A 22,737-nucleotide genomic window follows, 5' to 3' on the forward strand; every position below is an offset into this window, starting at 1 on the left:
ATCCTTTGTTGGAGGGATCAAGAACGAGAAGTCACTATTACTTTTTCTTTAAATAATTGATTAATAAATAAATCATGCTCCATGCGAATTTGCAACGAAATTGAAATTGCAATACATGTGACTCCGGCTATTGCTTCGAGTTCTGGTTGATAAGTCATTACTCTGGAAAAAAAACTATTTAATTGAAGTCAGAATAGCCGATGAACCTGTTTAATGTTCCTTTTACGGTATGAAAGCATTTCAATTAAAACTAGAGTTGAAAATTACTAACGATTTGTCCCCTTTTTCGAACAGTTATTTTTATTATGAAAATGCATTGGACAACCGCAATCTCAATGCTCCATTCCGTTGCTACGGAATATTTTCAATAGAGCTGTTGGTCATATTATTATATCTTATTCAGGCTATTAGCATTTATGCTCAACAAAGATTTTATTTCCGAAAACGAATAGCTTTTCCGTTGATTTCATCTAATTTATCCCTTGCTCTCTCGTCGAACCCTGCATCAGACGTTTGCCAGCCAGTGCTGTCAGTTGTCATCCGAATTCGGACGTTTTGTTCGCAGCCGTCTGAAGTCTGTTTTGCTGAAGCATCGACAATTTGACAGCTCACTTGTAGAAAAAACTGCGTTCGTGTTGAAGTGGGTGAAAAGCGAAGAGAATAGGCGTATTTTTCGGATTAAAATCAATTTCCATTTATCTACTATCACGGATTTGTGAAAAAAAGTACACCGGCATTAGGCGTTCTGCATACAGCAAAGGTACGCAATTGTTTATCTTATCTAAAACACTGTGCAGCTGCGGTGAAAACGGTTCCCAGAATCCTAGTGGGTGCTGCTCCCCGGGGTTGGTGGAGAATCGATTTTTCGCTTCAGCATAGCTCTCGCGAACGGTTCTCCGGGGCGGATACGATGATGGTGGTTCGCGCTGGTTTTATCAGTGAACGTATGTGGGGGGAATGAATAGATAGGCGCTATTCTAAGCAAGCGGATGTCTGACGGAATTGTATGCGGAGCGTTTCCGATGTTTCTTTCATATAATAGCCACCCGTTTGATTGCACGTCGTTTACAAATACAGTGGAGGTTGCACGACTGAATCCTCCCATTCATGATTTGCCCCGGTTGGGGTTGACGAGCCCGACGGGTATGATGACGACACATCACGTTCCCACTTTCTTCCTCGCGTCTCGGCACTAATTAGGGTGAATGGGAAGGGCGCTCCCTGCGCGTATTTATATGTTTTCTGTTATTGCAGCGGTATTGAATCATTCGCCTTGTAGCAGCCTGTGTAACACCGAATCTCCCGGGTTATTGCATGATTATTAAGTGTATTTCCACCCGGAGCGGCTGAGTGTGTGCGAAAACAGTCGCTGCTATTATTGTTGCAGTCGTTTGACACCCTTTTGAGTGTTATCCGCGTGCAATGGTGGCTCCCCTATACGCGTTGATACTACTGGTGAGAAACAAGTATCGAGCAAGTTGTTCCCACAGCAGCCAGCGATGCTAGCCTGCTGTATGCTGCTGCTGTCAGTCATCAACAAACGCTCGGTGTTTGTGTACGTTGGAGAGGTTCAGTCTACTTAGATTGGGGCCTGTGAGTTTAGTGCAGTGTTTAGATATAAACCACCAGCACCAGGCAGAGTGCGGGAACGTTCAGCATATCGATAGGGGAAGACATTCGAACCACAGTATCATGATTCCCATTGCCCCAATCCAGTAATGCTACTGCCAGTGTAAAACCAGCGCGCAGTGTCAGTTTTTAACATATTTTGTTACCTTTGTACTACTTCTTCCACAGACTTCGCATATTCGACTCGCCCAAGATGACGGACTCGAAGTACTTTACCACCACGAAGAAGGGCGAAATTTTCGAACTCAAATCCGAGCTTAACAATGACAAAAAGGAGAAGAAAAAGGAAGCGGTCAAGAAGGTATGTGTGGATGGCAACTTCATCCCTTGGAACGTCACCTCCTCCGACGTCCACCCAGTCGATCAGAACAATTAATAACGGCCTGGGTGCGTGTGTGCTCTGTACGGTTCTTTTTAATTTAAGGTCATTGCCAGCATGACGGTGGGGAAAGATGTATCTGCCCTATTTCCCGACGTAGTCAACTGCATGCAAACGGACAATTTGGAGTTGAAGAAGCTGGTCTATCTGTATCTGATGAACTACGCCAAGTCGCAGCCCGATATGGCCATCATGGCCGTCAACACGTTCGTTAAGGTAAGTATTTGTTAATCAACGTACCACCACCACCAACAACAACCACCGATATCATCACTAAACCAACCACCATCCTCGAATTCCTTCTTTGCTCGTACCAAACCTCTTTGCCCTCTTTCTCTCTCTCCCTCGTCTGTTCATTTTTCGTATCAATCGAATCATGTAAAATGTTTATTAACTTGTATTCTGCGTTAAGTTTTGTTTGTTTAGTAAAATATCCCGTCACACTTGTTTCAAGATTGATTGTTTCATCCCTGTTTCAAAAGATTACACCCATGCTGGCAATCTTCCAGCGTGTGTGTGTTTCCTTCAAGAAGAAGCGTTTCTTACCGATGGCAAATGTAACATTAACGGGGTGTGCGTTTGTGGATTGTTTTACGCCACTAGATACAAATTGTTGGGAAACTGTCTATTTTCGTGGCCAAAATATTTGTCATGTTGAAATAAAGCCAACCCTTACCAACCGCAGGGTATTAGTAAGATTAATTGAAATATTTCGCTGAAAAAGATTGCTTCTCTGCCGAAGAAGCAACCGTGAGACTTAAGCTAAACACGGGCCTTATCGTGCTCTGTGCTGTGCTCTGCCCTACTCACAGCCGATTCGCTAGCACCTAGTTATCTAAAGAGATTCCCCTTCTCGCAAAGTAAGATAAAACTTTGTTGATAACCAGCTGTGTGCTGTGCGTATGTGTGCGGATTATTGGATTGCACCTTATTAAAGGCAACGCGGTTAATGAATCACAAATGCTCTTTACCGAAGGTCTGTCTTCCCATTGTCTTTATGCTTCTTTATCGTGTCCAATCTAAAAGGAGAGGTTTCACGTTTTTCCCTTCATTTTCTTTCCGTTACCGATTACCATCCGATTTGCACCTTTTTAACATATATTCGATATTGTTTGTTTTTGTATGTGTATTTTTCAATTCCGCCTGTGCTTATCTTTCCCATCTTCGATTGTTTTTGTTTAGATTGTTTTTCCGATCAGTTGCTGCGCTTAGAATCATACTATTGTTACTCATCGATCACAACCCGTTCATCATCACAATTCATCATCATCATCTCACACACCAATGTTCTCAACAAAACTTTTTCTCTAACATAAATGCTTCTTATATGACTGTTTTCACTCAAATTTTCAAACTATCTCAATCTTTCTCTATATATATTCAATGAATAATTAATTATTAACACGCTCATAGTACTAAACTTTGTATCTGTTTCTTTTTTCTTGTCTGGTTTTTTTATCTTCCACCAAATTGCTAATGCCATCGCTCCCCCTTCTCCTTTCGAAATCAAACTTAACAAAAACACTCACACACACTCACAAACGCATCTGTTAAACGAAAACTTTGTTCCGTTACCTCTTCTATGTTGTCTCGTTTTATAAACCTGTGGCTCCATCACTCTACTATATCGTCTAATGATGAGATAAAACTGAATCAAATAAAACTATAAAACTCTATGTATTTGTTAATAACATTATTAAACAAAAACAAACAAACAAACAAAAAACTATGTAAGGATTTGCCACATTCTCAACTCGTTAAGGTAATCAAATAATCCAAAATCTTGCAAATTGAGTTTTTTTTTAGCTAAGAATTTTCTTATTATTATGAACTACTCCTTTTTTCCCTGATCGTTTTTTTTTTGGGTTTTTATCTTTCTTTGGTTGAAATACAAGAACAAAAAAAAAAACGGTGACAAATAACTGTTTTAAATTGCATCGTTTTGTACGTTTCGTTCGTTTCGTGTTTCTTTATCCTTCTATCCCGTTGTATGAACCTTTCCCGTTACAACTTTTCTTCGTTTTATGTTGTGTTTTGTGAAGCAACTTTATTGGATTCCGTTTGTTTAACTACTCGTTGTTTTATGTGACATTAGTTATTGTAGTTGATCTAGATATATGAGCAAATCCTCGTTTAGAAACTTAGCTGCTAGCTGCACAGTAGAGCAAATATGTTAGTAAGTTGTTGTTTTAGCTAGCATTTCGTTGCCAAAATTTTAGTGGAACGTCCAACAGTAGAACATGCGTTTTTAACCATTAACGTATGCATTAAAACATAGACAATCTTCGGATAGCAATGAACCTAAAGTTTACGTGAAGTGTCCCTTAAATTAGTCTTTTATTTTAATGTATACGTTCGTCTACGTTACTTGCATCATTAGCCAATGCAATTTGTTGTAATCTGTTCTTGCTTGAGTGTCCTTTACAATGGCGATGTTTGTGCAAAATAGGCAATTCTATTCGGAAAGTATTTGAATTGATGTACTACATTTTTGTTCCGCAGATGCATCCAAATTCTTAAGCTTTCATTTAAAGACAAATGCTATTCCAAAGTTCCTACTGACCATTTCAGTGTTTTACTTTTATTTTTGCCTTTTTTATTTTATTCTTCTCAGCCTCTCCTTTTACTCTACTACTACTACTAATACTAATACTACTACACTCACACACATGATGATTGTGATATCGTTTACAAAGTTTCCGTTTCCGGTTTGTTCAGTTAAAAACCAAAATTGTACATATGTTTATACTATTTACATACGTATGGGCAGTTTTCCATTAGCCGATGTCCATTGTGATTATGAGTTTTTCCCCTGTTTATTTTTCCAGCGTGCTTCTAGTTGGTTTTATTTGTTAGCAAACTTTTCGCTGACCATTTCAATGCCTAAAATGCGACTAAAGACAATAATTAACGATCGTTCGTTTCATGCAGGATTGTGAGGACACGAATCCACTGATCCGTGCGCTGGCGGTGCGTACGATGGGCTGCATCCGGGTGGACAAGATCACGGAGTATCTGTGTGAACCGCTGCGCAAGTGTTTGAAGGATGAAGATCCTTATGTACGCAAGACGGCTGCTGTTTGTGTGGCCAAATTGTACGACATTTCTAGCTCGATGGTAAGAAGCGACCACTAGTAGTAGGACACTTATTATTATTGACAAGCTTTAATGCAACACTCCTATTCTCGACAGGTGGAAGATCAAGGGTTTTTGGACCAACTGAAAGATCTTCTGTCTGACTCGAACCCGATGGTGGTTGCAAACGCGGTAGCTGCCCTGAGCGAAATTAACGAAGCGAGCGCTAGTGGGCAACCACTGGTAGAGATGAACTCTGCCACCATCAACAAGCTGCTGACGGCACTGAACGAGTGTACCGAATGGGGACAGGTATTTATCCTCGATTCGCTCGCAAACTATACGCCCAAAGATGAGCGTGAAGCTCAGTCGATCTGTGAACGTATTACGCCCCGATTGGCACACGCCAATGCAGCGGTGGTGCTGAGTGCCATCAAGGTGCTGATGAAGCTGTTGGAGATACTAGCCGGCGATGGTGATTTCTGTTCCATGTTGACTAAAAAGCTTGCGCCACCTTTGGTTACCCTTCTGAGCTCGGAACCGGAAGTTCAGTACGTTGCGCTACGTAACATCAATCTGATCGTGCAGAAGCGACCGGACATTCTCAAGCACGAGATGAAGGTGTTCTTCGTGAAGTATAATGATCCGATCTACGTGAAGCTCGAGAAGCTGGACATTATGATCCGGCTGGCGAACCAAAGCAACATTGCGCAGGTGTTGAGCGAACTGAAGGAGTACGCCACTGAGGTAGATGTGGATTTCGTTCGCAAAGCTGTCCGTGCGATCGGACGCTGTGCGATCAAGGTGGAACCGTCGGCAGAACGGTGCGTATCCACGCTGCTCGACCTCATCCAGACGAAGGTGAACTACGTCGTGCAGGAAGCGATCGTGGTGATCAAGGACATCTTCCGTAAGTATCCGAACAAGTACGAGAGCATTATTAGCACGCTGTGCGAGAATCTCGATACGCTGGACGAACCGGAAGCGCGTGCCTCGATGGTGTGGATCATCGGAGAGTATGCGGAGCGTATTGATAATGCCGATGAGCTGTTGGACGGATTCCTGGAAGGTTTCCAGGATGAAAATGCACAAGTACAGCTACAGCTGCTAACGGCGGTGGTGAAACTGTTCCTCAAACGTCCAGCCGACACGCAAGAACTCGTCCAGCACATTCTTTCCCTGGCCACACAAGACTCGGACAATCCGGATTTGCGCGATCGTGGCTTCATTTACTGGCGACTGCTGTCGACGGATCCGGCCGCAGCCAAGGAGGTGGTGTTGGCCGATAAGCCACTCATCTCGGAGGAAACCGATTTGCTGGAGCCAACACTGCTGGATGAGCTGATTTGTCACATTAGTTCGCTGGCCAGCGTGTACCACAAGCCTCCGACGGCGTTCGTAGAAGGTCGTGGTGCTGGTGTCCGGAAATCGCTTCCGAATCGTTCGGCTTCAGCTGCTGGCGAGGATAGTTCCACCGTCCCGGAGGCTACCGTCATTCCCAACCAGGAATCATTGATTGGCGATCTGCTTTCAATGGACATTGGTGCTCCGGCTGCTCCAGCTGCTCCGGTACCGGCGAGCAGCAATGTGGACCTGCTCGGCGGTGGTCTGGACATCCTGCTCGGTGGCGGACCCGCCGCTACCAACGACACAGCACCAGCGACAACAGCTGCAGCGGGCGCATCTGCTGCCGGTGGGCTTCTTGGGGACATTTTTGGCATTGGCCCCGTAAGCACCACAAACATGATTCAAATTCCAAAAATCACCTGGCTGCCGGCGGATAAGGGCAAAGGACTCGAAATTCAGGGTACATTCTCACGCCGCGCCGGCCAAGTGTACATGGACATGACATTCACCAACAAAGCGATGCAGGCAATGACCGGATTTGCCATTCAGCTCAACAAAAACAGCTTCGGATTGGTACCGAGTGCTCCGCTGCAGGTTGCTCCACTACAACCCTCCCAATCGGTCGATACGTCCCTTCCGCTTGGTACAACCGGTCCGGTACAGCGCATGGAGCCGCTAAACAATCTCCAAGTGGCGATCAAAAACAACGTAGACATCTTCTACTTTGCCTGCCTCGTGCACGGAAACGTGCTGTTTGTCGAGGACGGACAGCTGGACAAGCGCGTGTTCCTTACCACCTGGAAGGAAATTCCGGCCGCTAACGAGATACAGTACAATCTGCACGGTATCGTCGGTACGGCCGATACGGTAGCGGCCAAAATGACCGCCAACGACATCTTTACGATCGCAAAGCGTAATGTGGAGGGTCAGGACATGCTGTACCAGTCGCTGAAGCTAACGAACAACATTTGGGTGCTGCTGGAGCTGAAACTATCGCCCGGAAGTTCCGACGCTACGCTTAGCTTGAAAACGCGCTCGGTGGAGGTTGGCGCGATCATCTTTGCGGCGTACGAGCAGATCATTCGTTCGCCATAGGCGCCCCGGTTAGGGCGTTAGTGTTAAAAATTGTTATATTCCATTAGATTGTAAACGTGCTGGACAGAAAGATACCCGCGAAGCCGGTAGCAGCAGCAGCATGATGATCATCGTTATCGGACATTGAACTGTGTTCTACTCTAATTATGCTCTATATAATTGTATTCATGCACAGTGTAAACGAGCCATGAGTTTTAGTAGACTTTCGAATAAGCGTCTATCTCTCCCTTAGTAACGAACGCCGCATACTAGATAAAAGCATCGCGTATTACACACATATGTACCGCAAACCCACAAACACACACATATTCATTCGATGACTAAATAAAGTTTGATCGATGATAAACTAAACTAAAGAAAACAACGGAAAATTTAAATTGTGTTCAATAATTTATGATTTTGATTTTATTTAGAATCATCAGCAGCAGCTAGAATAGCAGCTGTCCACTTGTGTGTTTATTAAGGCTTCCGACACAAAATCTTGCCATCATTTTTTTTTCGACGATTTCGCCAAGCAGCACGGCCACGCGGTAAAAGATCTCGTCACAAAATACATATGCGTTAATCTACGGTAATATGGTGGGTAAAAACTAAATATAACACTACAAAAGAATAAGTTTGTTCGAGAAATCGAATTTAAAAGTAGTATGAAAAATCAGTGGCGTTATTGTAGTAACTTCCTACTTCACACTCACTGCAGTCTGCTCATCCGCTCGACGTACAGCTCATACAGAATTTTGTTTTTAGTGAAATAATGTGGATTTTCCTCTGCGCTCAGCACCGGACAGTAATCGCCGAGCAGTTCGCCATTAATCGAAATGGTCGACGCAGGACTATTGCTTCCACTGTTGGCAGGAATTCGAAATGAACCATTGCTGCTGCCATTGCTATTGCTACTATTACTACTGCTGGAGCTACTGCCACCCATCACTCCGAGCAGATGATGATGATGATGATTGCTGTGATGGATTGCACTAATTGCACAAGATGCTGCTGTCGCCCCAAGCAGATGATGATGGTGATGATGATCGGCAGCGATCTGCTCGGGTAGTACGCCTCCTCCTCCTGCTCCGACAATACTGTGCTGGTTGTTGTTGAGGTGCAGATTATTGATTCGTTTCGATAGTGGCATAAATTCATTCTGTTCTTCCTCGCGGGATCGTTTCCTACAACATGTAACCATCATATTTTATCTTGACTGTTAACTGCGTAAATCCGGAGCATAACTGCGTATATGCATGTAGCATAGCGCATGAAAGAGTGCATGGGAGAGGTGGGGTGGTGCATGTAAACAAAAGGGAATTACCTCGTGTCCACTGGGCCTGCCATCGTGAATTATGTTGAATAAGAGAGAATGATGATGTTGATGATGGTGGTGCTACTTCCGTCTCATCTACGTTGCACCACTTCCGTTGTTTTTTCTTTGTCTACGGGAAGTACCAAAAATAGAATGAAACATTTATTTACTCATAATGTTCGCATATGTGATTTTCGTAGGGTATGCTTCGCTTCCTTTTTTAGTGCTTTTATGTAGCCATTGGCGTAGAAAATGTTTTGAGAACAGCGAAGAATGTTCCACACTTATGTTCATAACTCGTGTCTCTCTGTACGCGATTTTACTTGCTGATGCTTAGTAGTTCACGCATTGCCACGCATTCCAAAAGGCAACGAACCGCAACTTGAATCCATTTTATCGATAGCATACAGTGATGTGTGATTAGGAGCATTTTTAGCAATCTAATCACTCCGGATTTACAATATTCTAAGCGACATTCTTTCCCTGTACCCCTCTTCGCCCTTTTTGGCAAATATTTAGACACTTTTGTACAACACTTACCGATAGCAAGCGGCCAGCAGAAAGGTTACCCGAAGCAACAATTGCTTGCAGAAACTTACAGATAGACTATGTTTATGCTCACGCAATGCTCGCCAGTGAGATAAGTATCTACAGGCAGCATATGATGGTGATCCCGACCGAATTCACTTCTGACAGTGGAATGGGAAAAAGATAGAAAAACAAGAATCATTGCAAACTGTGTTGGAGTGGAAGGTGTAAACATTCTAAACTGTTTGACAGATGGAAAAGAAATTATTTTGACATAAAATTTGCGTATTGTTTTATTCATAAATGGAGTATTTACAAAAACGGCCGAAACATGTCTTTGATAAATTATGACCCCAACTAAACTGAATCTTTACTGCCCCAGCAATTTTTGTTAAATGTTGGGTAATTATGTTGGGATGTATGGGAACGTATGGTAATGGGACGTAAAAAAAAAACCACCCAGAAGATTGTTTCACCATATCTGCTGACTAATATTATGACCAATAACAAACATTTAGCTTAATTTTTCGCACTTCACTCATCGAAATATTCGACCAGAAACGTCAAACCACCCTACGCCATACTTTAGCAAGCTGTCAAATCGCGTCCCATTGCAGAGCCTTCCCTCCTCGGTCGCACTTTGCTAGGGGGTACTTGTTGTTTTAGCTTATTTCTTTCCAATGTCAGAACAAATTGCTCGGTAACATCGTATGCCTGGTGGAGAGAAATAATATGTGTGTTGCGTGAGCATAAACAAATATTTATTTGTTCGTTTCGTTTTAGTAGTTTTGTGGGTGCATCTTTCCGTTGAGCCATTTCCCCTGTGAGACTGTACCGTTCAGTAGTGCATAAACAATCGCTTGACCACTTGTTACCTGTTGGGATTGCGCCTCGATGGGAACAGAAATGCTAACCAGTTTGGATGATTCAAACGGAGCAAATTGGAATCTTTATCGGTGAATTGTGAATTGAAACAGTGGCTGCTTTCTGTTGTAGTGATATTCTCTCCCAAAACACTCCGCCACGGCCAGTCGGTAAAAGGATAGAGGAAGAATTGCGACACCAAAGTGTTGGTTTTGTGATCATTCTTCTCGTTAGTGCGTGGCAGTGCGTTTTTCTATGCTTGAAAAGAATAGTGCGTTATATGCTGCTTTCCCTCCCCGTTGTGAAGTGTGCAATAGAATAAGCTAACAAACGACCAAGACGGCTGGACCGAGTTGCGGCGGGACCATTACTACCGTCTGGCTAAGAAGCAATATTCGTTACGGGACCATCGAGGCAACACATTAATCTCTCATTAGTCTTGCGACAGTGCCGGCATAAGTCGCAAAAAAGAAATATCGTCCCAAAAGGTTGGACCAGTAGCAGGAGAGGCAGCAGTAAATAGCGTGCACCAACAGCTAGTGCGACGCATCAGAACGGGTGAGTGGATCTATTTTTTCCTAATATAGTAAACAATAACAAACCAATTTGAGTGATGATGAGCAAGCAACCAGCCTGCTTCGGATGAAATTGGGGAGCGTTTTTTTTCTTCGTTGTGTGAAAATGCCACGTTTCCATCGCAACTGGTTTACTCGTTGTTTTTGTCTAAACACAATAAACTCAGGGAAAGGATCATTAGTCAGCTCAATGAGCGGATGCATCAGTGGAAATTGCAACCAGCTCGTACGCACATTTTCGTACAAATGCGCGAAAAAGTGCATATCAAAGTTTGCCGAAGGTGCAATGTTTACATTACACATCGTTTAAACGGATATGTCAGAGAACGGTTGGATTATTAATATAAATTCTGCAACGCATAGCTAATGCATCTCGTCGCTGGCCACCCAACAGACGGCGACGTCATCTGGCATGTGTGTGTCTCGTTCGGTGTCGTCGTTAGTGCGTTAGCGTTTTATTTTTGTCATCCACTGGTCGTGCGGCATGTAAAACGTCCCAATTTGCTGCTGTATGTGACAGAGGCATCTTCGATAATGCCCGATCATCAGCTCAGGAACAATGGGATCATTAAATGCATTACATGCACTACGTATGGCAGCATAGAATATGTTAATAATCCTCCACAGGTTATACTTTCTTTCCCAAATGCTTAACTCATGTCGATCTAAGTTATACATAAGGGATTTTTTGCTGCAAAAGAGCATTCATTCAGGCGCATCCAACACTCACACCTTGATGTATTGGGTTGCCTATTTGCTGGGGTTTTTTTTTCGCCGCAAGCATAAAAGCAAATATAACATTGTTTTCTAGCACCCGAACGACTGCACAATGCGGACAAACTACAAAACAACTATGTCTTCTCTTCTCCGGGGACCAGAAGAGCGAGGTGAATGGAATTAGAGCGAGCCCGAGCGAAAAACGAAAGTGAAACTTTTGATCTTTCACGACACAAGCGGGTTTGAAGATGAAGACGATCGAGCGCAGCAGCAGCTCGTCGTGGTTCTTCTGCTATAACGACCGTCCCGATCGTGGGCCTGTGATAGTGTTTCCCCAGTCTGTACGCTACGAAGCTACACGGCTCAGGTTTTGCTTTGGTAGTCGTGGAAGAGCAGCACAAATCCGCTAGATCGTCCACAGATCAGGCGCGCGCGCGACGTTGTGTTGCTGGTTGGCGTAACAAAAGTCTTTCGCGGTTGCAACAAACAGCGTGCGAAAGTCTCGCATCAACCCATTTGGGAAACAATCGACCAACCAAAGAAAATCCCCAATTGTTGCGCCACGCGTAGCAAGGGGGGGTATCTCGGTTGATTCATCCAGCAAATGAAGCGACCGTAAGAAGAGTTTACGGTAGGACCATCTTTGCAGGTGTATCAAATTTTCAGGGAAATATTCCTAAACAACCTGTGTCCCGGATAGCTGAATTGAAATTGAAACAGGACAGGAGAGATAGAAAAACATAACGGCACGAAATCACCACCGACTTCCGTTAAGAAGTGGCAGCACGGAATCTAACGGCAGAGACAAAGACAGCTGATCCGGGCGCATTCTCCACCGCAAGAAAGTGTAGATGGTTTTACTGCACGCTGTAAGAAATGTAATTGAAACGAACGACAAAACGGAATATCGAAACCAACTTAGAAATAGCGTACGACACGGAGACGGTGAGGGCAAAAATCAAGACCCTAAACAACTCTCCACCGCACTGCTACTTTATCTACCGCGGTTTTTGAATTGGTTTCGAACAGCAGAGCCTTCGCTCGATTATATAAAACTCTCTCCACTTTCTAAATTTTCTTTCTCCCCACGGTGCACACACGCGGACTACGAATGCACTGATTGGAAGAAAGGCGAAGGGAGGCGAAAGGGTGGGAGTAGAGGCAGACGAAACTGGCCGCGCAAAACATAAGACATTGGCGTGGAATAGCCCTGTGCCGCGGGAGCATGGCATGACGGTTGTGCCCGTGTGTTTGTGTACATTGCGCAGTGGGCAACAAGGGGAGTCCACACCGAAGCCACTGCCCGAGTGTGCTCAAAACGCATGCAGCAGCATGCGAGCAACATGAGGTGGTGTGAAAATGCGGCATTACTGTGAAAAGGTGTGTGCTGCACTCACACCAAGGGGCTTTCGGATACAACGCTTGGTGGATGGGAATTAAAAGGGCATTATTCTACGACACACGAACGGCGGTGCACTATTATTATCTGCTTTGGAGCCTTGCTTAAGGCGTAAGGGCACGCGGTATGATTAGTATTGCGACGATGATCGTTTCAAACATTCTTTATAATGTTTGTGATTTATATTGCCACGATCAATTACAGTGTGTTTGATAAAATTATTATTTGTAGGTAATTTAAAAAAAACCAACGATTGTAATTAAGATTAACAATACAAAACGACAAAATGTTAAAGAAAAGCATTTAACGAAGCTTGCGAAAATGAAGGACTTAAACGTCGGTACAAACAACGAACCTCACACGTTGTGAAGCTTTTCAGAACGAAAGACTTAAACGGCGGTACAAACAACGAACCTTTCGCGCGCTGATAGCATCAATTAGGGACAAGAATGTAGTAAGGGTAATTTTATGAAAAATGAGGTTAGAAGTGCTTACCTTTCGACCTACGGATGTCTGGAGACATCGAAAAGAGCATTCACATTCGCTTCCTGTTACTGGGAAAATAATAAAATCATGTAAAATCAGGTTAGCAGGGCTTGACCGCTAGTAAAATTCAGAAAATGAACTGTTTTCTATTTCAAACATCAAGATATTTGCTGAACGCTAATACACACTGTGTTGCTGATTCATAATCATTTTGCTAAAGGAACGATCAACCGTAAGACGCATACACTCGTAAATTCCCGTGCTCGAACCATCCGGTTGGCTGATGGTTTATGTAAACATTAGATTCGTTGTGCGTAATACTTCTCCTTCTACCATCCCCTCGTCTTCCACTACAGATGGGGTGCGATGGCCGTGGTGGTAAGATCAAGCAGCGATACGACGACTACTACCGAGCTACTACCACTTCGCTTGTCGATGTGAGTCGATGTATCGATCACGTCAGTAAACAATGGGGATTTCGTTCGCACACAGCAGCGAACTGAGCGGTTTTGGCAAGTTGCTCCACGATCACTCACGATCACCAATACTGAGGGAAGATTTATGAGCATCACTTTTCATATTTCTTGTTAGTAGCATGAGCATCATTGAAACGTCGCGAAGAAGCGTTGTTTGCTGTGCTAGTGAGCTAGCACTGCTTGATTTTTTTTATGGACCGTTTTAAAGGTTAGCCACGAGTTTATTCTTCGTGGAGCTTGAATTTTTGGGCCTCAACAGCAACAACAACAAAAAAAAAAACATAAAAATGACATAAAATTCCAACGCGCGTGCGTATCTTGTCCATCTCGTACAAGAGCACATTGTTCGGAACAGTAGGCTTCGTTCGGTCCTGACGTTTACTACACACCAAAGGGAAAGCATAGCAATATGGAGCTTTGTATAACCAAAGCAACGTATGTTGCTTCGGCGCCTGCTATGCTCTCTCTTTCTCTCCGGATCTGTTGACTTTCTGCTTCGTGGCGATCGACGATCACGACGACGACGACGACGACGTTTGCGATGATGATCGTCCGCTACATCCGCAAACGCGCGAGAAACCCCTCGCTCTGGCAAACGGTGCTGCGGACAGCGACGTCATAGTGGTCGGATCCGCGATCCGGGTCGGTCGTGTGTATAGTGTTTCAATATTCGCAAACATTTTACGGCTCTGGAAGCCTTCCTGCGGGTGTAACGGACTGCTCGGGTTGGTTGATGTGTGGTGCAGTGTACTCGCGCTTGTGCATGCTTTTTTTCTCCGCACGGAAACGGTACATGCGCGATCGTGTTGCCCCTTGCGATTGAAAGTAGTTTCACTATCGATGTGAAAGCACTCGTCCTCTCTATGGCCCTGCTCTCCCACGGTGGTATGAGCTCGGCTGGATTGGATTTCTACATCGTGTCGTGGTTTTGTGGCTGCTGATTGTGATTGCTTGATGGGCCACCCGAAGTTGTGATGTTTGAAAAATTGTTTCATGTAGTTAAATCACTAAGAATGTTACAAATCTGTGCTATTCAAAACAAAATTCGTATTGAAGTGGAAAGTGCGATCGATTTTAAATCATTTCAGTTTTTTTATGATCGTGTAGCAACTATTACCAACCAATTTGTGGGCTGTGAAGCGATGAAAATATCGATCAAGTTTATATAAGACGGTGCAACAAATTTTAAAGTTTTTTTTTCTGTAGTTGTTGTGGAATCGACTCAAAACTTGTGCACTTGTGCTGGTGGCCAAAGCGGAAATACTAGGGGGCGATTGAAGAGAAAGGGTTACGAAATGCAATTGAGATTTGATTTCACACTTCCCAGCTACGTCGGCTAGCGGTTAGCCAGTGGCAATTGGTGTACTCGCAGTGCCCACCCGTTGAGTGAAAGGCATCCATGCCATCCATGAATCTATGACATCACTAATGTGCTAAAACTATCTGAAAATTGAAAGTGATCGTGATTTGGTGATCAAATGTGTGCCGAGATGATCAGCACAAGGCAGTTCCGTTTGCTTTGCGTCTGCTAAACAGCACAGCCAGTGTTTCGTTGCATTCTCAGCTATTCTAGCGTGTTGTCAATGTGTGATTTACGATACGTTTTGCTTTGATAATTTATATAATTGCTTCCAACGAAATGCACATCCTTTTGCAGCTCACCTGTCCGGTGCTTGAATTGAAGTGTGTTGAAAAACTGTTTTCATTTGCATAAACTTGGAAGTGAAGAAATAAATGTGTCCTGAAAGTAAAACACGTTGTGCTGTTACTGATGGTGCCTACAACATCGTCGTCATCGTCGTGCACGGTAGCAATGTGAAATCGAGTGAGAAACTGGCTGGCGTTTCCCGTTAGCAATTCATTGCTCTGACGCTGAATGTTCAATGTTTCAATGAACGAAACCTGCGATCAGTGTGACGCATGCGACCCATTCGTATTAGTATTTAACTCTAGTGACAGCAAACCCAACGAACCAGCAAGAGGAAAAGGGGTCGAAACCGAAAAGAAAACTATAATCGTTAAACGGTATCGTTTCTTTTTTTCGGGAAGGCCGAGAAAGTGTAAGACGAACGTTACGTGGACAAGAATATAAATTGAATTAAAAGTTTACCCAACAAAATATCAAAATAAAAAAACGGCGATCCTCATGAACGAGTCAAGCATTGTTACGGAGCGGAAGGGGGTAGAGGATAAGATGGACGACAATGAGAATTACATCGAGGTAAACTTGTCGTTTGTAATAAATTGGAATAATTCGTAACCCTAAGCGGAATATTTATCTGTACAGCAGCAAAACTGTTTACTGTTTAAATTGAAATTAATGTGCAATTTTTCCTTCTTTTTCCTCTCTCTCTCTCTCTCTCTCTCCCTATCTCTCTGAAAACTGCAGTGTTCGAAGATGAACTTTTCCCAGTTCACGAACCCATTCGCTGGATCGAATCAGTTTACGGCAGGAAAGTTTCCCCAGAATCTTACCACAACGGCATCGAATGGACAGGTAAGACGGAGCGTAAGAAATGCTAGACGAAGAGTGGAAATGTATGTTTTCCTCTTTGCGAAATGGATCTACTACCCATGACCTGGGCCTGACACGACCGATGATGCAAAAGGTCTGAGAACTGCGTTGGCAATAAGGCACGAGAACAAAGCATTTGGGTGGCATACATTAACACACACACACGCGAGCAGAGCATTTTATGCTTTAAGAAGAGATTCTATTGCACTCCATTCAAACGGCAGATTCCCATCATCTAAAAACAGTGCTCAGTGCCTTACCGTGGCTGCATGTTGGAGAGTGATTTCAACGGCAGACGTAAATCGCAAGCGAGAAACCCTTGGCGTCCGATTTGCGTGCTGTAGAGATGGGAGTGTAGAATGCGTTAGTGTATAAGCAACAGAAGCAATATTTGAATGCAATCAAATTCAAGGTTTATTTGGAGATGTATTGATGTGAAGGTTTTTTTTCTGCAATTTCGACATGCAAATATTGCTGTAACTTAGGGAGAGATTTAAGGGAACATGATCACTTCCGTACTGAGTTTGCATAGGAGAAAGATCACCTGATAGGGCGACAAGGAATAACTTTCATTTTTATTTGAACTCAATACAACGTGAAACTCTCCAATATTTCTCGATCTCTCTCTCTCTCCCTTTCCTTGGGTAGGTACGAAGTTAAAGTATCGAGAAATCTTAAATTCATATTATGCTACAATGTTAACTCCTCAATACCTAAGAAGAAGCTATGCGGAACATTTGTTCTGTCCTAGGGAACTGTTAGAAAATCAATAAATCACCATGCTCTCAAGTGCAATTAAGGCAAATAACTGATCGTACTTTTTATACGATCACGTAAAGCTACTCAACTAGATAAATGTAAACTCTACCCCACAATGAAGCAGCTCTGCCAACATCACCATAAACTGGTTGTTTAGATTGCATTGCATTGGTCTGCAATAAACTTTGGCAGCAGCAGCGAGTACCTTTTATCGCTCTCTTTCTTTCCCTCCACTGTTACATTGACGCTTGCCCATTTCCTTTCGGGAGGGTTCCTGTTCCGTTCCGGTCTATCTTACGCTTCGTCGGTGGCTTCCACCACCAACCAGCGTGTCGCCGTTGGGTTGCACGAGCAAAAGTTCATTCCTCGAGTGCGAGAGAAGAGAAAACTTTCACTTTTACTCAACGTTTTTGTTGCCCCCTATCATCATCAAAGCTGGCAGAGGGGTGACGGGTGGGAACCATCGCTGGAGGGGGCTGGCAAGCGATCATGTTTGCCCTCTGCCGTGTACCCCGTAGTGGGAACGATCTGTGGCGGAACAGACAATTGTGCGAGGAAAGCAAAGCGAAGAAAGGAACGAAGGAAAAAAAAATAAAAGATCGTGGCGCACTTGGGGCTATCGGTTGAATTTATTTTCATCGTGATGGAAATCTTAAGGATTTAGGTTGATTTTCGCTCTTTGCGCGCAAAACCCAAAACCGATCGCTTTGCTAGAAAGCTTCGTTGCCTCGTGGCTAAGCAAATGGAGTATGTATTTGTGTGTTGAGGTTTTTTTTTGTTTGGGATGGAAACGTTGAAAGTGAATGTCATTTGGTAGGTTTGTGAGTCTTGTGCGCGACCAAGTACGTCCGCTTCGTAGATCGGTATTGATGCACTATGACCTTATCGAAGCTGAACTGAAAAGCTGTGAAGGCATGGGAAATGACATTTTAATTGAAGCGAACATTACCAACAGATACTTTGCTGTGTTAGTATTGGTAGAAAGGGATCAATTTAAGAGATCAAAAAGTGGATTTACTTTAGATTATTGAATAGAAATAAAATTATTTACATTTTTTTGAAGTCACTTCGGCTTCAAGGGTCGTATGCTTGTGGCAATCACTGCTTCATGTTAGACATGGCCTGTAAGTCCAACACGTTTCTCTGATCCTTGTATTATAGTTCCAATAGTCTCGGAATAAGTCCTAGGGATCTTCTGTCCCGTATAAGATGGTTTCGTTTGTCTTCCGAAAGGAAAGGATAGCTGCTCCAAATTAATAGATAAAATTAGAAATTATGAAATTGATAGAACTCAGGACCATCGCTAAAATCAGTTCATTTTATTGCTGCTCGCTTTACTCTACTCTTGAACCGTTTTTCTAATCATCTACCATCATCGTTTTAGGTCCTCGGATTGGTGTCAGGAAGCGAAGGAGCCATGCAGTTTCTACGCCCAGTGGATGGAACCGCCGTCAGTGCCGCTTCCGCAATGTTTCACCAGCAACAGTCCCAGCACGGGCAGGTCGTAACAACGGCCGGTATGCCTCACCCAGGAATGACCTCACCCGCCTACATCACACTCCCCATCACGATGCCCGGTGCAAAGCCGGGCGATGCACAGCAAACCGTCCAGATTCAGGTGTTAAACCCAAACCCACTCCCATCGCAGGTGGCAAGTTCGGCAGCCGGCCAAGGTCAAACCGGTTCGTCGCCGGGCTCGGGAACGCTTCAAACGCCGAAATTTCAAATGGGTCAAATGCAGATTCCCATCCAAGGGTTTCAGCAGGGCACAACGGTACTAACGGTAGCCTACAGCCCACAGGACGAAGAAGTGCTTCATAATCAAGGTCTCCCGGAGGGCATGACAATAGTGGCCGCTCTACAACCACAAGACTTGCAGCTGCTCGCGTCGCAAAATTCCGGTTCCACGACGATCCTGCAGCAGCATCAGCAATCTAACCTATCCTCGAATAATGCGTCTTCGCCGGGTGGCGTTAAGATTGACAGTGAAAATCCTCCCCCATTGCGGCAGATTAAGCAAGAAGCTTCCTCCATCTGGAATCAACCCACGCTAGTGCCGACCTCGATGCATTCGAACAGCAACATCATCGAAATGGTGCAGCAACAGCAACAGCAGCACCAACTACATCAGCTGCAGCAGCAGCAATCCCGAGCACCGCAAAATCTCAACCTGCAGCCATACTTAAAGTTTAACAACAATAATAACAATAGCAATAACAACAACAATGGCACCACAAATCCAGCGATGACGACGATCATGAATGGGAGTCATGTCCTGCAGCAGCTGGTGCTACCGTCCGGCGTTACGATAGGTCCCGGGATTATCAAGCAAGAGGTAACGGATGACCATTCGAACGAAAACACCCAGTTCGGACCGGCGGACAGTTCGGGTCAGGGTGAGAATGGTACGGAAGGTTCCCCAGAGGCACGTACCGTGTCGGGGATGAATGGGCATGAGCACGAACCGGGCGAAAACGGGGATGGGACGGTGGGCGGTAATGGGGGGACGACACCAAGCGGGAAGGCACGCAAGAAACGCAAGTACAAAACGAAACCACCGAAACCGAAGCGACAGAAACCGGGCCAGGTACATATTGCGACCGCGATCGACGGGACGGTACTGTTCTGCTGCCCGGAATGTCACATGGCCTACCCGGAGAAGGAATGTCTCGAGCAGCATCTGGTGGTGCACAAGATCGAGCGAAGGTTCATATGTGATATCTGCGGTGCTGGGTTGAAGCGCAAGGAGCACCTGGAACGACACAAGCTGGGCCACAATCCGGAGCGACCGTTCATATGTAATGTGTGTGAGAAAGGGTTTAAGCGAAAGGAACATCTCAACCTGCACTACGTCATACACAGTGGTGTAAAGACGGAGGTAAGTGAAATGGGATCTTACAAGGATCTTAACGAACTTGCGCTAACTTCGACTTCTTTTTGCTCTCCTTCTAGATCTGCAACGATTGTGGGAAAGGTTTCTACCGAAAAGATCACCTCCGGAAGCACATTAAGTCGCACGTTACCAAGCGGCTCAAGGAGGAGAAGGCCTCCAATCGCAATAATAATAATAATAATAATAATAATAGTAATAATAGAAACACTATCAATGGTGCTACGAACAACACGACCACAACGACTATAGCGAATGGTGGTACACCAAGTACGTCGATAGCGACACTACCGCCCGGTTTGACAATAACGACCACCAGTGGGAGTGGCTCCGGAACGAGTGATACTGTAGATGTTGTGGTACAATCGGTGGCCAGTGGGCAGTCAACCTCAACGACCCAAAATCTTTTACAAAGTGCAATAAGTCTTCCGCAAGGTGTAACGATACATGTAAGTTTGGTTATCAAGAGGAAGAGCGTCCGACGTTTTATTAATTTTCATTGCTTCTAGGTACCTACGGCTGATAATCAAACGCTTCCGGTGCAGATCTCCTTACCTCATCTGGTGGCCCAGCAGCAGACGGATACGGACGGTAACACGAGAACGGTTCTTGTGTCGAATTCGCCCGAAAACCTGCACAATACAATGCACAGTACGATCAGCACGACCACCACGACCAGTTCGCCTACATCCGTAACCACGGCGTTATAATGATGGTACAAAAGGACAAAGTGGTTACTGAAATACTCAACTAATCGCACAACGGAGATACGCAGGAGGCAGAACGGACCAACGGGGAGAGGCCTCTTGCAACTAGAGTGGCATTTTCTTTGTTTTGCTGGTTTCGTTTCATTTATCGTCCGTTATCCCGAACCCGGTTTATACTACGGTGATCTGTGTCTTTGCATTAGTCGTCAAACGATAGCTTGTTGGATGTTTTACGTTTAGATCGTATTTTTTTAAAGAAGTATTTGACAGATTACCAACTTTTAGCGACCAACAACCACTCATAAGTATATTTATTTTAACGCAAAAACACACACATCACACATATGTAGCGGTTCCAATCGAACGACGTTAGGATTATGACCCCCAAAGGATTTATCTTCTTCGTTGGTTGTTTGATTTACTCTCTGTTCGGTTTGTTTATTTTTTATTTTGTAATTGTGCGTTTTTCCAACTTTTTTAACTTATTTTTACGCATCGTGTTTACATCGGGACGATTGGCTCTGTTGTAAAAAAAGGTTTAATACTCGAACCAGTTTTACTTTTACTATTGTCCCGCCCGGATTCGTTTTTGCTTTTTGTACAATGAAACATTGTATATATGTATGTGTAAGAAAAGACGAAGGTATAGATGATTTCATAAGCGAGATGAAAATAAAAAGAAGTATTATATTTTGATAACAAGCGGCGCTGGGTGTGTTTTTGCATTCTACAGAGTATGTAACAATGTTAATCCGACTGTTGAAAATGGGACGAACGCACGTACGCTAGATAAAAATCTATTTTCTTTATACAGCTTCTGAGCAATGGGCCATCCACGTGCTTTAGGTCTCCGGCATTTAAATTAATCTTCTCGGTGGATACATTTTCACAATTTTCCTTCGCTTTTTGGTCCGTTTCTTTTAGCTCGCGCTTGGCTTTGGTCAGTAGCGAACGAACGTCCGAAAAAGCGGACAGTAGGAAAAACCTTCTATACTTTTTACTACATCCTTCCGGACCAGAAAACAGCCTCTGGACGTCTTCCTTCAGTACGCTCAACGTTTTACTATCCGTCGGAAGCTGTGCATTACAACATTCGCTAACAACGGATGTTACAGCCATCAGGTCTGTATCATAAATGGCGCTCTTTTTAAGATTCATGCACACACCAAGCAGACAGTCTATTGTTTCCAATGCACTTTCATGGACATCTCCTAAAAAGTATCGATACACGAACGTGTACGCCGCAAGCACGTTGGCCATATTATGACGGACCGTTGGGGATGGTGCGTCTTTCAGCAGGTCGCTCAAGTTGGGGATGTTCTTCGCTATTTTTGGACAATTCTTGATCATGTTTTGCTCCTGCTGGGATTGCTGCTCGGCTGCCTGCACTAGATCCACCTTGTACAGTTTTGTCCACCAAATGTTTGGCTCGGGTAGCATTTTTACGATATCACCATTCTCTAGAAATCGTTGAAACTCTTCCTTTTCCGCGTCGGTCAATCTATCCCACACTTTGGCCGAATCGTCCAGATCGATTCCCATCAATCGGCTTGCTAGCTGTACTTCCTGTTCCTCATCATCCGAGTCAAGGTCGCGATCTGCATCCTGTAGAACCGAATCGGTCTCCTCCGAGGAATCTTCATCCTGCATTGCATTCGTTTGTTCTTCTACCCGTTGTAAGATTTCCAGCATAGTTTTGCTTGATTCGGCGGCATCTGTTTCCGCTTTTCGAAGTGCCAGTTCCTCCACGATGTTCTCCCGGTAAAAGCCTTCCGAGCATTCGAGGTGTTGTTGGGCTTTGTAGCATTCAACGGAACAGAACATCAAGTTGCATCTCGGGCAGTTGTACTTTGCTTTAGTTATTTCACAGCTACAAAGTGTAAAAGAGTTAGTGACTCATGCTAGATGTTGCAGATATGAAATACGTACATTTTGCAAATTTCTTCATTCATTGTAGGATGTTGTTTAAAAGCTTGTTTTAGTTAAACAAAACTATCGG

The 22,737-nt window shown here is 44.1% G+C and overlaps 4 protein-coding genes across 5 annotated transcripts; 2 read left to right on the forward strand and 2 right to left on the reverse strand.

Moving 5' to 3' along the window:
• Nucleotides 1-592: 592 nt before the first annotated feature.
• On the forward strand, nt 593-7,577 carry LOC126556971 (AP-1 complex subunit beta-1). 2 transcript variants are annotated; one of them, XM_050212553.1, is made up of 5 exons: nt 593-760; nt 1,798-1,930; nt 2,054-2,224; nt 4,940-5,125; nt 5,201-7,577. In XM_050212553.1, exons 2-5 carry the CDS (start codon nt 1,823-1,825, stop codon nt 7,523-7,525), a joined length of 2,790 nt encoding a protein of 929 aa, XP_050068510.1. In that variant the 5' UTR covers nt 593-760; nt 1,798-1,822; the 3' UTR covers nt 7,526-7,577. The 2 variants fall into 2 exon arrangements, with proteins under 2 accessions (XP_050068510.1, XP_050068509.1); XM_050212552.1 differs by lacking the exon at nt 593-760 and adding an exon at nt 1,646-1,715.
• A 632-nt stretch (nt 7,578-8,209) lies between these two features.
• On the reverse strand, nt 8,210-8,894 carry LOC126559259 (7SK snRNA methylphosphate capping enzyme bin3). The gene is made up of 2 exons (XM_050215389.1): nt 8,832-8,894; nt 8,210-8,691 (listed from the first exon to the last, which is right to left on the reverse strand). Exons 1-2 carry the CDS (start codon nt 8,852-8,854, stop codon nt 8,217-8,219), a joined length of 498 nt encoding a protein of 165 aa, XP_050071346.1. The 5' UTR covers nt 8,855-8,894; the 3' UTR covers nt 8,210-8,216.
• Nucleotides 8,895-16,003: 7,109 nt separating this feature from the next.
• Nucleotides 16,004-20,741, forward strand: LOC126557198 (uncharacterized). Its single transcript, XM_050212883.1, has 5 exons — nt 16,004-16,088; nt 16,257-16,364; nt 18,526-20,019; nt 20,094-20,480; nt 20,541-20,741. Exons 1-5 carry the CDS (start codon nt 16,014-16,016, stop codon nt 20,739-20,741), a joined length of 2,265 nt encoding a protein of 754 aa, XP_050068840.1. The 5' UTR covers nt 16,004-16,013.
• A 744-nt stretch (nt 20,742-21,485) lies between these two features.
• Nucleotides 21,486-22,695, reverse strand: LOC126558302 (zinc finger HIT domain-containing protein 2). Its single transcript, XM_050214295.1, has 2 exons — nt 22,668-22,695; nt 21,486-22,608 (listed from the first exon to the last, which is right to left on the reverse strand). The coding sequence occupies exons 1-2, from the start codon at nt 22,688-22,690 to the stop codon at nt 21,486-21,488; spliced, it is 1,146 nt and encodes a 381-aa protein (XP_050070252.1). The 5' UTR covers nt 22,691-22,695.
• Between the last annotated feature and the right edge of the window lie 42 nt (nt 22,696-22,737).

This window comes from Anopheles maculipalpis, chromosome 2RL (genome assembly GCF_943734695.1).
Source record: "Anopheles maculipalpis chromosome 2RL, idAnoMacuDA_375_x, whole genome shotgun sequence".
Lineage (NCBI taxonomy): Eukaryota > Metazoa > Arthropoda > Insecta > Diptera > Culicidae > Anopheles > Anopheles maculipalpis.